Genomic DNA, 14,327 nt, shown 5'->3' on the forward strand with positions numbered 1-14,327 from the left:
ACGGATGAGCATAGTTATTGACTCATGATCGTGTGACATGTAACGTAATGTTATAACAGTAATGAAGAACGTGTATATTGGTAGTATATCTATAATAGTGTTGACTATTTTCATATCATAGTCATCAAAGATTCTTCCAAACGTCCATAGAATCATTCTTATTCATTGTTTTGATCCATTATAGAGTTTTAAGATGCTCACCACGTTTCTTCAATTATATAATATAATACATATATACATATATTCTTTCCAATCCATCAGAGTGATCATTAGAGGATTGCTATCAATCAATCGTTGTCCATAAGAAATATTTCACAATCATAGAATTGTATTATTATATCGATTCAAGATCGCATATGCCTTCCTATATATTCGTAATATATCTATATTCCAACCATTTTCAATCATTTTCCTCATGTTCCAATGTCACGAATATTTTTATTAAAATATATCTTAATCTTATTTATTAAAATATATCTTATAATCTTATTTGAATTATATTTTAGATTAAATTATGTTTTTATTCATCAGGTAATCATATAAAATAAATCATATATCTTTCACGAGTTACTAACAGACTATATAGATATTAAGTATTTTCTGCAACAATGATCATGCCTAGTGATCTAGCAGTTTATTTCATTGTCTATCCCAGCCAAAATTATCCGTAATTATTTGGCGTGAACATTTTAGTGAATCTGAATCTGAATTTTTGAAAATTCTTCCTCTATATTTCCTCTATATATTTAAAACTAAAAATATTTTCTAAGTATTATGTAATTACATTTGTTTTTTATTTCATGTTTCAAATTAACATAGTCCCATTTACTTGTTAGTATCTTTTGTTAAGTTGATAAGATTATTTTCATTTCATCAAGTATCCTAATTTATAAATTCTTTAATATTATAATTAAATTAATCATAATCTTCTTTATGTTAATGAGGAAGTAATGTAGAAGTGATGGCCAAAAAGAAAAATATAATCATAAGTAATCAAATGTGTTTCAACTGTTAGCACACCACATTAACATGCAAAGAACTAGACTAACAGAAAGGTTAGAATTACAGATTTATGCTAATTGATTGCTTATTAATATTATCGAAACGATTTAGTCACAGTTGGCTAGCAGATACTACGCCATTTCTAGCGCTTAGAAGTATTAAACGGACGTGCAAGAATGTTACTTTAATTGACGCTACTTTAATCCCACTTCGAATATTACGATTGAATTTGTTTGTTAGCCTAATTACAATGCGTTTGTATTTTATCTATTATCTAACGGTTTTCTCAATAAGTAAAATGAAACGTTGCCATTATGAATTTAAACTCGATTAAATGTTCTCTTTATTTTTTTCAGACTGAAATTTTTCCATTTTTACTGATTCAGCGAATGATTAACACATTACGAAATAATAATTGTTCACCGAGATACCTAAAGAATGCGAATAAGAAGTAGAAACTTGCTAAGAATCATCGTTATTTTCCAACGTGTTTCCCAACGTCTGTCTTCTTTTTAGAGTAAATATTGTATCTCGGTAGCCTTCGCGACGTAAAAACCACAAGTCTTTTGTAAATTCTGCAAGCAATTCTAAATTTTAAAGTATGTATTCGTGAATTTGACGCGTGAACCTTTCACCACAACAATCATTATATAACATCTATAATTATCAGTGAATTTCCATATAAAATAATATAAATATTGGTTTATGTAAATGATATAAATCATCATATTAACAATTTTTAATTAATACTTTTAATTAATACTTGTTGGTTGATCATTTGCTTACAATAACAGTTTAAATAATTTATTTATTCTTGAAGTTGATAATTAATCTTACAAACAAGAATTAAAATCTAATGTATTATTTTATTAACTTTTTTTTCTTTGCAATTTTTATATCTTAAGGTTACTTTTAATAAATCAAATAATAAAAATTTTCTGGAAAATCAATATTAATGATGAAACTGATTAATAAACTTGATTATTATATAATTGCAAAACTATTGCAAATTGGCATGAATAAATATACATACCTACATCACAGCGAATGTTTGTAGGCTTGAAAATCAACGGCCTTGTCGTGCTTTTATGTCGACGTAGTTTCACATCCTCTGTGAAACATCAGTTTCATTCGCGACTGAAAATTCATGTCATGGCCCATTTTTTTCCTTCACTTTCATTGACGTTATCTGGACAAATTCGGTTTTGATTTTCCATTGAATTATATTGTGACAATATAACACGTGATTCGTTAATTCCTTTTATTCTTTGTTCATTTCCTCTTTACTCATCTCTTTGATAATTCCAGACACGAAGTATTCACGGTCACAATCAACCTTCGTCGAAAGAGTTTTCACTTCGAATTGCATCAATAGAACAATGTCTTTCCTTGAATGTAAGAAGAAAATATGATGGAAAAATCAAATACGTTTTAATCAAGTTTACTAAAAAAAGCGGTTATATAACGTGCTTGAAATAAACTTACATCAAACTGCAACACTGTGAATTGCATAAATAGTATAGATGACTAATGTGGAATCATATTTATGAACAGAAGAAGATGAATCGCTCGATAGAGATAAATTTTGCTGCGCATGACAAGAAATTTGTCGAATTCATCTATTGGTAATCTGTTGTTGGAATCGACAGCCTATCATTTATTTGGACATTTCTTTCCCATCGTCACCTTCATCCATTCCTCACCAAAAGACGATTCTTTTCCATTCCCAACTTCTAACTTTTGTACAAAACTAAAAGTTCAATGATCTCAAAACAATTCTCAAGACAATTCACCCTTGTGATAGCATCAAATTATGTATATATATTATATATTAAATATATATTAAATATAAATCCATAAATCTTAACAAAATTTCTCTATTAAAACTCACCAACTTGTTTCTTAAACAAAATAGAAATAAGAAAATTTCCATTTTATAATTTTTTTTATATTTTTTTATATCCATAACAAACATTCTTGCCCTTAAATGAAAAATACAAATCAACTTGTATTACATATATACATATAATAACTTTAATAATCATTTTAAATATAATTTAAATATCAGAAATAAATGTTAATAATATATATATATATAGGATAATAAAAATCTTTATCAATGTATTATCACTTATATTAAAGGTGAAAGACGATGAATAATAATTCATGAATTATCCAAATGTTGGACCTTATTCTGTCATAACTAACATGCAAGCCATAAACGGGTGAAATGGGAAGTGGTCCGGGAAATAAGTCAGGCTGATTTAACGAGCATAAATGTGCGAGTTAGCATATCGGCAAAGGCCGCGCCCTGCGCATCCGTTTCTCAATGGCCTACTAAAATCTACGCTCACTCTCTTTGTGTGTCGACGATGAAAATAACCCCATCAACGTAGGAAGAGAAGCTAGGTTTACGGATTAGAAACATGAAAAGGAAGGCAGGCTGAAAGAACGATAGTGTTGCTATCAATAAGACCAAGGAAAAGAAATTTATTCGATTGGAATCGGTTCGATCATAGAATCCCATTTTTACCGTTCCCAATCTTTCTCTAATGGATATTATACGAACTGTACAGGCATTATATTTTGCCAATAGAAATGGCAATTAGAAGAATAATGCTCGTTACGATTATATTTAATATATTTCATAAATTTTAATCAAAGGTGGGTCAGTAATTTATCATTTATCCTAATCTAAAAAAATTTAGATTTCTTATATGAAAAATTAAAATTAATTGCGTAAGTAAAATGATTATATCTCTTCATTTTGTTCATTATGTAATTGAATTAGAGGTTCCCTCTTTCATACAAACTTTCCTTTTCAGACACACCGGATTACCTTTGATTTTAAGCACTCAAAACCGTGAAATCGTTGATCATTGATTAAAGCATCGATTTGTACTGAACTGAGACTAACATGCAAAAATTGTGCTTCCGGCATTTTCAAACCACTGAGCTTTTCGTATGTGTTCCAAGTGTCGAGCAAAAACTAAAAAAGCTAGCAGATTTGTTCGAATTCGTGTCAACTTTACTTTTTCGCATCATAGATGCGTAATTTTATTAGCCTGAAAAGAATGATAAGATGACAATAACCAGGAGAACAAAGAGTGATTTTTAAATAGTGATTGTTAGTATTAGAAAATTTTAAATAATAATAAAAGTGATGTTAAGCAACTTATGAATCACATGAATTGATTGAATTAAATTTTCAAATATATGCTTCATATCATTTTTATATATATATATATTTTTAAGTATATATTTTTATTACAATTATTCTTCTATTCTAATTTTTATAATGTTGGGAAATAATAGAAATATATAATTTTTTTGATTCGTATGACCAGCGGAGGAATTTCTCTGACATTCCTGATTCTAATTCAAGTTGTGATGTCACACAGCATGAAAATTGAAGCGAAAGCTTCGCAATAATATTGTTGATGCGAATTTGACGAGATATTTATAAGGGAGAATAATGATGGCAATCATTTGATACAAAATTTTATTTGATTGTCAATTATACTTGTCAATCATTAGCTTCATGAACTATAAAGGATTTATCCAAACGAGACTAGAAGAAGAAAAAAAGTAAAAGTAGGACAGATGACGCCTTCGGGTAGAATTGTTTTCATTTACGATTCAACTTATTTCACACTCAATTAACGATTACGACTATTAACTCTCTGTATGGAAGTTTTTCATAAGCGGGTATGTTCTTCTTTAATGAATTTATATGTTAATTATATATTATATATAATTATATATTAAATGAATAATTTCTAATTTTCTTCCCAGTCTCATCTTATAAAAACTAAAATTATGTTTGAAATTTTTTTTTTTACAAGCTATATAGACATGAATTCAGTAATACTTTTTTACGCTTAAAAAGAAGTTAACTATTGAAACGTTTACATTTTTCTCGTCATATAACAAAAATACTAGTCGAGAGACTGTCTAACTAGCTGGTGATAATATGATAAATGGACACGTTAGCAAAGTTAAGCGTGTTAACTCCGATTGGATCATTACTGCTTCGAAGCTCAAAAAGAAAAGAGGTTTCGATGCTTCCAGAGATTTTCACGCTCCATCACGGAACGCAGACTGTTTAATCAAATTGAACGACGTTTCGTGGGAGATTGTGTAACGCACAGGAAATATTCAGTGAATTCTAATTTTGAGACAGCTGGATAAATGCCCAGTAAATAAATTAAAAAAATCTTCATCGATCGTTAATTTCAATTTCTTTTAATTCGATATTCTCATTCTTAAATACAACTATAGAATGTAAAACTTTCGTCAAATGGGATAAATTTTTAACTGCTGGAATAAAATAATTGGAACATATTGTTAAAGGTGAATTTTTATTGAACAATATTTCGATTTAAAACTAAGAAGAAACGAGATAAACTTGAAATCAATGTGCGTATTAACAAAATTAACGTTACTTAAAGAATTTTATTAATAGAAGATTAGAAAACTTTAATTATTCGTAAGAGATATAGAATCTAGAACATATTTTCTCGAGATCAGTAGGTCACCTATTCTAGACTAGCATGATGTCGGCCAGATGAAATCGTAGATCGCCGGTTACCATAACGACCAACGGTTCTCCCTTTATTTTTCTACCTACCCCTAACATTGTGTATAGTATTCCAACTAAATCCCCTAGTATTTCTATTCTGTACGATTACAAGCTTCTCCATTCAATACCTTCAATGTTCTATTCTTTTCGCAGAATTTTCTACCTGACCCTTGCTTCTGACAATTCATCAATAGATTTCATTTCGATTTTAAATGACAAGGAAATGTGAATTCGGTATAATAATATTTCAATCTATACGATTACATTTGCGAAGTTAAATAATTCATTTTCAAACTTCGATAATAAAGAGAATAAAAAGAAAAATAGGATAAAAAATAATTGCATGTATATATTAAATTTTGAAAAAAAAAAAAAATCGTCAGCAGCTAAAAAGCAAAAATGAAAAGAAATCGTCTCACCTTGGCTTAATACATTCTAAAGAAGGTCACATTATCATGATATAAATTTTTGCTGTAACAATCATCATTGCTATATAAGGAAATAGCATGATGCTTTTACGCAATAAGCAAACACACTAACGTGAATGTTACTTGGCAAAATAACATGTGTAAGACTATTTGCAGAAACATTTTTCTAGGAATATTATGGTCATATAGAAATACGATTTGAAGATCGAGATAGCCAAGACCTTGAAGACAAAAGTCGAGCATAGTTGTTTAAAAAAAACTATCTGTCTTACACTTGATGAAAAATCGTTTTAATTAAACGATGCTTTATATTTCTTGCGCTTCAACTTCCTTCATTTTATAATCATATAAAATCATAAAAATATAAGTATTGAATAAATTCTAATAATCTTTTCTTCCTTCTAATTGATTTGTTTTTTGAAATGGACGATGATTTAAAAACTGTTTTCATGATCTAGTGGAAAATTATAGGTTTATAGAGAATTCAGTGAATCGACAAAAAACTTTCATTTTTTTATCATAGACTGCATCAATGCACTTTGAAAATATATCTGTTAAAACAACAAATTATTAAAATTAATTACAAAATAATGGAAACTGCGTAACGACTTCGTTTCAATATAAAAAAGAATAACAATTATTTACTTGTCATATTGTACTTATGAATAGAAATTTCTCCACAGAGAAAATTTATTATTTTACTAAATATGCCCTGTCAAAGAGCACGAACAAACATATTGCATAATAGATTTTCATTTTACTAACTACAAGAAAATTGCCGCAATGAATCACGTTTTAATAAAAGGTAGAAAATCAATTCAATCTAATTTAATATATTAATAATATAAAAGAATATTGTGTAATCTATACGATCTCTTGTGATGCTAAATTCCGATTTAAATATTCAATATAACTTTTGCTAATAAAATAATTTCCAAATAAAAATTACTTATAATTCAATCGATAATATGCATATAAAAAATCTAAAATCCAAATTATTTTTAATTAATTTTAAAAAATTTAGTTTTTATTAGTATCAATAATAAAATCTTATATGATATATATAATTAAGATATCTTTCAAAATTATAAACTAATTTATATTGAGAAAATTCAAAAATAATATGTTCATATATTTTATAGGTAATAATTTTTGGAGAATATGATTAAAACATAAATAATATTAGATAATTGATGAGAAGATATTAAAGAAAATCTAATTCGCTGGAATGAAGATACACGAGAATTGTACACGAAATCGATCGATAAGCGAATTGATAAAAACCTGGAAATATATAATGGACAGACTAATAATTTTAATCATCTTTGTTATCCTCATTATTTTTAAAGATATAAAAAAATTTATTAGAAGTTATAAAATATGAAATTGTGTATATTAGAAATAATAGAAATAGTATTATAATAATAGAAATAGTATTTCAAAATCATTTTTAAATTTTCTTTAAATGACATACTGTATTTTTTTTATTTTTAATAAAATACCAAATATTTAAATAATTTTAATTATCTTTATACAATTATCTATATACATTTTGAAATCTTTTTATAAAGTAATTTATTGATAGAGAGAGATTTCTTTGTATAAGATAAAATGTATATATATATATATATATATATATTGTGATCCAAAACTCAGTTACAATCGCATAAAATATGGTTTAGGTTTGATTCAATCGCTATTCAAAAACATAGAATGTTATTAAATGCCGCTACTTTAATTTAAGATCATCCTATATCATATTATATACGAAGTTTCATATATATTGTATTTTATTTAATATTTATATATATATATATAATAATATATAATATATATATATTTTATTTAATATTTTATGCTTATAAAAAAATTTAAACGTGAAATTCAATTATTAAAACAATACATTATATTTATCAGAAAAAAATTAATTTTTTATTATATTATATCATTAATCAAAAATGAATAAAACAGTAATGAATATTTTAATATTATTATATATACGTGATAAGCTAAAAGAAATTAATATTACAAAATATTTTCAATAATTATCATATGTAAAACATATTGTACACTATACAAAAGAATAAATTTATAAGTAAATTTAATTTCCTTAATATTGAAAAGTTAATTTGTTAAACATTATTAACTGTATTAAATTGAATTTACAATTATTTATTTTTTTATTTATTATAACTTTTTAAAAAATATTTCAATTTGCAATAATTATCTCTTAATCATCAAAGTTCCTTTTTTAATTTTTAATTATTTAAAGACATTTGAATAAAATATCCATGATTTAATATCTAAAAATTTAAATATTTTTAGCAAATTTATGTTTAAATGATATATTTAATAAATAATGAAATAAACGAATACATGAATTGTATTGAATATGCTTAAATAATTAAGACAAGCGAGATCTTAGAAACAAAAAATCATTGATAAAATAATTGACCGATTCAGATTGTCAAGATATATAACATATAAAATAGTTTATTAAAAGAAATAAATAACAACATAAAAAATGTTTAAGAAAAAAATATATGTTATTTGTAACAAAATTTATGATATATAATATATAATAATACATAAATATTAAAATCTTTTATACATTTAAAAAGAAAGAAAGAACATGAAACAGAACAAAACCTTATCTTAAATTAAAATTATCGTAAATATTTTATATTTTTCTTCTATGTCAGAAGATACTTACAAGATAAAAAAATTTCGTTCCTTAGAGAAATAATAATGTAAATATATAACTAGATAATATAAACAATTTGTATCTTCTTGTAAACAATCTTGTTAAGAAAGAAGATGTATTTTTTCTAATAATTTTCTGTAAGAGAAAAAACTAGAAAGAAAATATTATTCTTAATTAATCAATTATATTTTTATTTACTAAATATAATATATTTTTGTTATATATTTTTGTTATTATAATTATATATTAATTTATGCGACAAAATAATATAAATTGATTCGTTGAATGGAAAATTTCACAGTTGATTTATGAAAATAAAATGCATATAAAAAAAAAAAGATATAGAGAATTTATTTTTATGATATAACGTTGGTTATTCTGTACCTAACCTAATGCTATTAGTACGATATTTTGCAATCAAGAAATTAGGTTAGGACTGAAAAATTATTATTGCGTTTCAGAATTTATTCGTAATTATTAACATATAGTACAATTTATTACACATAATAATACTATATCAATCAAATATTAAAATGTTGCGAATTGGTTTGAGAGTTATACGCACTGCTATAGGAAGCAGAGCTTTTGCAAATGCACCGGCTCAAGAACAAGCAATCTCAACAACTTTCAAAGTTCAAGATCCAAAAGATTTTAATAATCGTGTTAAAAATTCTAAAGTACCAGTGATCGTTGATTTTTTTGCAACGTACGTATATATTTTAATTAGCAAATGATCATTTTAAATGCATTGTGAATAATTTATCTTGTAGATGGTGCAATCCTTGTCGCATGCTTACTCCTCGTATAGAATCTGTAATTGCGGAAAAACAAGGAAAAGTTTTATTGGCAAAAGTTGATATTGATGAGAATAGTGATCTTGCATTGGATTATGAGGTTATTTTTTATTTTTAATTAAAATTACTATATATATTCTATATTTTTTATTTTAAAATAATAAAAGTCAATTTTATATATAGGTTGGATCCGTTCCAGTCCTAATTGCAATGAAAGATGGAAAGGTTTTAGATAGAATTGTTGGTCTTCAGGATGTAGATAAACTTAAACAATTTGTAGATAAGTATTCAGAATAATGTAATCTATTTTAATTGTAATTTTCTTATAAAATGACTTGTAGTTATTGGAATATTTGTATAATATTATATGGTAAAAAATGTACAATGCAATATATAAGTTTTTAATTATAACATATATCTCTTATTTTTATAGATTTCATATACATAGGAAATTGTTAAATAAATTATTTTTCATGTAATAGTCAGATAAATTTAATTATTTAAATATTTACAAAAATTTAATATATCTATTTCATTAATAAAAAAGCAATATTGAATAATATATAAAAAGAATATTTAATTTCAATAAAAATTATCAAATAATTGATAATTTTTAAATACAACTTTAGACTAATTATTCAGTAGGTAAAGCTTGTAGAAGTTTTCTTGCTCTCTGATAAACAACAGATTCCACCTTATTTTTATTTTCTTCATTTTCTTCTACTTTTCTTATAACATCCATACCTTTTTTTAAAAGTTGTTCTCTAGCCATACCTTTACATCCTTCAAAATATTCTAAAACTGTTGGGAAAATGTCATTTGGTATAGAAATTTCATCTAACAAATTCTCAATTAACCAAATTTGTCTTAACTTTTCAAATTTCCATTCGGTTCTTGCATATTTCCACTGTAAATAAAGTTATAAAAAAAATATAAAATTCTATGTTATTAAAAATATTAATTATAATTATCCTAAAAATAACATTATTGAAAAATATAAGTACTTTTGAAACATAATTAAGTCCTTTTTTCATTGCTTCTGTTTTACTGGCCATTCTTTTTTCATTCTCTTTTTTCTCGGCTTTTTCTCTTTTAATCTGTCTCTTAGAAGGTTGTTTTGGAGTTTTTACATTACATTTATGAAGTTCTTCTATGTTATTTACATCATTTATTACATGTATACTATGAACAAAAATACTTTTAATTTAATATTTAAAACAATTAAAATAATAATGTAAATATGAAATTATTTACTTTGCTTTCTTTTTTGGTGGTATTATCTTATTATTTATTTCTTCTTCATCTTGATTTTCTTTCATTTTAATAGAATTATCCTTTTCTGTTTCAATTACTTTTGTTTCTTTAATTATTTCATTATTAATATTATTAATGGTATTTGATCTTTTTCTTTTTCCCTTTTGTTTTTTATGTTTTACTGCTTGGTTATTCATTTCTTTCTTTTGATTAATATCATATTCTGAGATATCAATATTATTTGTTTCAGTTGTAATTTCTGTAAATAATGAATTAAAAATTAATGAATTTTATTTTATAAAAAATTTTGAATTAAATTTGTATCATAACCATGTAAAATTATAACATGTAAAATTATAACACAATGAAATTTAAATAAGATTTATTAATTATTTACCTTCTGATTTATTTATTTTCTTCGTTCGCTTTTGCAATTTTAAACTCTTAACCTCTAATTTTGATGTATTGTCGATCCCCATGATATTATATAAATCAATGATATGTTTTATATATGAATATAATTTTGAATTTATGATGGTGCAACATTTAATATTTATAATATATTAATATCTTTTAAAAAAAGAAAATATTAAAGATATTTATTAAAGATTAAATAATATAATATAAGAAAATGACTGCGTTCGAAACTGCGTTTAGTATCGTACTCTTATTCGTACAAAGTATTACGCAGCATAGAATAATATAAGAATATCAAAAAGAATTATAAAAATTTCAATACCTGAAATTTGTCCTTTACAAACATAAATTTAATAAAAAAAAGTAATAAATATAATATTTAATTAATAACAATTGATAGAAATAATATTTGAACTTTCTTTCTAGAAATTAAAACTGAATAATTTTTAATAGTATTTATAGAAAATGATGCGCATAAAATGGATTGAAAATATCTTAGAATTCAGGAGCAAAAGAACATTATTAGAAAAAAGGTATATTTTTAATTACATGATGTTTTTTTTTCATATATATTTTTAAATTATTGTAGAAGGTTAGAAAAAATTAAGAAATAAAAAAATTATTTTTTATCTTATTCTTTATTTTCTTTTTATTTCATTTATTTCAATGTTTATATTATTATTAACTTACATTAATTAACTTATATTTATTTTGAAATTTTAATAGAAAAATTGCTATATTATTTTAGATATATTTTTCCTCAAATATGTTCTACCTTCAGATTTAGTATCACTTCAAAGAAGAATGAAACAATTAAAAATGATGAAGTTGAAGATGATAATATGAGAAAAAGAAAGCCTATAAAATTTTCAACATCTAAAGCATCAAAATTTCTTTCTGGAAATAAAACGAAAAATGTTCCAGAATATCAAGAAACAGTTTTAGTAACATGTTTTGCTATCTTTTTACTGTATTTTTGTGTTTTGAGAGAAGAAAATGATATTGATGAAGCTATGATAAGGAATATACCACCAGAAATTTTAAGACAAATATATGGAAAATAAAAGGAATAAAGGAATGTAAAATAAATTTCTGAAATTAGAAAATAAAAATGAAATAGATTATTTATATTTCATAAATATAAAATGTATTTCCCAATTAAATAGAATTTTAAATAAATAATTAAAATTTATTCATTATAATGGATATAATAATTCACCCCATATTATATTATTTATTATTTTATTCCATTCTATAGGTGGATGATAAATAATTGTATCTGGTATGCATTTGTTCCATGTATAATTCCATGATGCTATTACTAATGTCATTATTAATATTATTGGTCTTTCAGTTCTATGTGAATATATTTTAATATTAACAGTACCTGAAACATAATCATATGATATATAAATAATTCAATAATAAATTAGTAATAAATTTACTTACTGCATGTACTATAAGAATGGAACAACCATTTAAAAAAAGCATATACAGGCATAACTTGAAGATAAAATTTCATTCTTGTTAATAAACCTCCAAAGCTAATTAATGCTAATCTTAACTATAAAATAAATTTATTAATTATTGAATTATAAATATAATAAAAATTCAAATAATTATTATATACCATTGTAAAAACTACATAATAAACCCAAGTTGTTGGCATCAGAAACAATAAAATAGTAAATAATAAAGTTCCTACAAAAAGTTGATCAGGTTGATATTGACAAGAATCAATTCTTTTTCTTAATGGATTCTTCTTTTTACCCAAAAATAATCGAAATAAAGCAGTAATGCCTTTTAATTGAATATTAAAAAGCCTAAATAAAAAATTAAGTTATTATACAAACTATATTTTTGGAATATTTATAACTTATTTTGCAATACCTTGCTGCATATACATAAATACAATATGCATGAAAACTGACAAGTGCTAGAAGATCAGCTGCTATTGCTATTTGAAACGTAATACCAAGTCTTCCAAACAGTACTAATACTTCAAATGTGAAATCCATTACAGGTTTCATAAATATTAAAAATGTCCACCACATATGTATGTGATATAAAAAAAATTTTCCAAGCATATTATTTAAAGCATGATTTAATTTTAAGCCAGCTGGTACACCCATTAACCAATTAATTAAATCTTTTAAGAAGGTTACTACTTTCTGTAAAATACTTGCATAATAAAATATTACATTTGTCATCAATTTAATATTATTTTTAGTGTAGATTTTTAATTTACCTCTGCATTATTCAAAAGTATTTGAGAAGGCGAAGTATATTCAAAGTAATATAACAATAATTGTAATATAGAGATTCCTAGCAACATATCTATTATCAGTGCAAAAACATAGTTACCAGTCTTCAATGTGAACTTTTTGTTTTTTATTATAGTAATCAACATCCATTTTGCATTTTCTAACCATCCATTAACATGTAAGCCAAGAAAAGAATATCTTAAAATTGGTAATAATTTATTGGTTATTTTATTAAGAAAAAGAATTGGATAAAAATATAAGAACATATGATATACAAATATTATTTCTTTTATATAAATATATTTTTCTTTCTTCTGTATTTCTTTTTCAACTTGTTTGTCTTGTATAATTTTCATTAACTCATAAAAGTGATCTCCATATATTGCTTTTTGAGCAAATAATTCTGTTTCTTTAAAAACTAATTGATCATATATTATAATAACTATATGATAATGTAAAATAGAAATTTTTTTATTGTTTAGAATAATACTTTTTAGAATATAATCGTAAATATTGTCTTTGGAAGATATAGGATTCAAACATATATCAAGCCAATCTAAATATTTTTTATCTATATGTTCTTGTTTCTCTTCTGTGCCAGAATAATATCCAATTATATTGGTATATTTCATTGTTTCAAAATTATTTATTTTACATACTCCAATGATATAAAATTTTTTAACTTCCGTACTATCATCATATACTACTTTACCAAACATATATCCAGCTTTTTCTTTGTAAAGTCTGTTTGGTAAAAATATTAATATACTTTTCATCATAGCATTTAACTTTTTCACTAATTATAAATTATATATTGTTCAATAAAATAAAAAAAGATACTTTTCATTAATTTACATTAACACATATATATAACACATAAAA

The 14,327-nt window shown here is 23.9% G+C and overlaps 4 protein-coding genes and 1 long non-coding RNA gene across 10 annotated transcripts; 3 read left to right on the plus strand and 2 right to left on the minus strand.

Annotated features, from left to right (window-relative positions):
* Positions 1-500: 500 nt before the first annotated feature.
* On the plus strand, positions 501-6,914 carry LOC102653589. 2 transcript variants are annotated; one of them, XR_003306068.1, is made up of 6 exons: positions 501-1,256; positions 1,359-1,601; positions 2,311-2,627; positions 3,145-4,129; positions 4,350-4,710; positions 4,848-6,913. It is a non-coding gene; the product is annotated as an uncharacterized LOC102653589 (long non-coding RNA). The 2 variants fall into 2 exon arrangements; XR_003306067.1 differs by lacking the exon at positions 501-1,256 and having other exon boundaries at positions 1,266-1,601; positions 4,848-6,914.
* A 2,168-nt stretch (positions 6,915-9,082) lies between these two features.
* Positions 9,083-10,271, plus strand: LOC410120 (thioredoxin, mitochondrial). The gene is made up of 3 exons (XM_393603.7): positions 9,083-9,422; positions 9,487-9,610; positions 9,694-10,271. Exons 1-3 carry the CDS (start codon positions 9,250-9,252, stop codon positions 9,805-9,807), a joined length of 411 nt encoding a protein of 136 aa, XP_393603.1. The 5' UTR covers positions 9,083-9,249; the 3' UTR covers positions 9,808-10,271.
* LOC100576226 (uncharacterized protein C7orf50 homolog) lies at positions 10,115-11,363 on the minus strand. The gene is made up of 4 exons (XM_006564944.3): positions 11,162-11,363; positions 10,765-11,023; positions 10,515-10,692; positions 10,115-10,417 (listed from the first exon to the last, which is right to left on the minus strand). Exons 1-4 carry the CDS (start codon positions 11,241-11,243, stop codon positions 10,145-10,147), a joined length of 792 nt encoding a protein of 263 aa, XP_006565007.3. The 5' UTR covers positions 11,244-11,363; the 3' UTR covers positions 10,115-10,144.
* Positions 11,364-11,403: 40 nt separating this feature from the next.
* LOC100576195 (protein ccsmst1) lies at positions 11,404-12,293 on the plus strand. Of its 5 annotated transcripts, none has more exons than XM_016916074.2 (3): positions 11,404-11,544; positions 11,644-11,714; positions 11,930-12,293. In XM_016916074.2, exons 2-3 carry the CDS (start codon positions 11,647-11,649, stop codon positions 12,243-12,245), a joined length of 384 nt encoding a protein of 127 aa, XP_016771563.1. In that variant the 5' UTR covers positions 11,404-11,544; positions 11,644-11,646; the 3' UTR covers positions 12,246-12,293. The 5 variants fall into 5 exon arrangements, with proteins under 5 accessions (XP_016771563.1, XP_026300746.1, XP_006565003.1 ...); XM_026444961.1 differs by having other exon boundaries at positions 11,963-12,293; XM_006564941.3 differs by having other exon boundaries at positions 11,411-11,544; positions 11,608-11,714.
* A 45-nt stretch (positions 12,294-12,338) lies between these two features.
* Positions 12,339-14,224, minus strand: LOC724339 (phosphatidylinositol N-acetylglucosaminyltransferase subunit Q). Its single transcript, XM_001120160.5, has 5 exons — positions 13,430-14,224; positions 13,072-13,352; positions 12,812-13,004; positions 12,631-12,745; positions 12,339-12,568 (listed from the first exon to the last, which is right to left on the minus strand). The coding sequence occupies exons 1-5, from the start codon at positions 14,222-14,224 to the stop codon at positions 12,378-12,380; spliced, it is 1,575 nt and encodes a 524-aa protein (XP_001120160.2). The 3' UTR covers positions 12,339-12,377.
* Positions 14,225-14,327: the final 103 nt, after the last annotated feature.

This window comes from Apis mellifera, linkage group LG14 (assembly GCF_003254395.2).
Source record: "Apis mellifera strain DH4 linkage group LG14, Amel_HAv3.1, whole genome shotgun sequence".
NCBI lineage: Eukaryota > Metazoa > Arthropoda > Insecta > Hymenoptera > Apidae > Apis > Apis mellifera.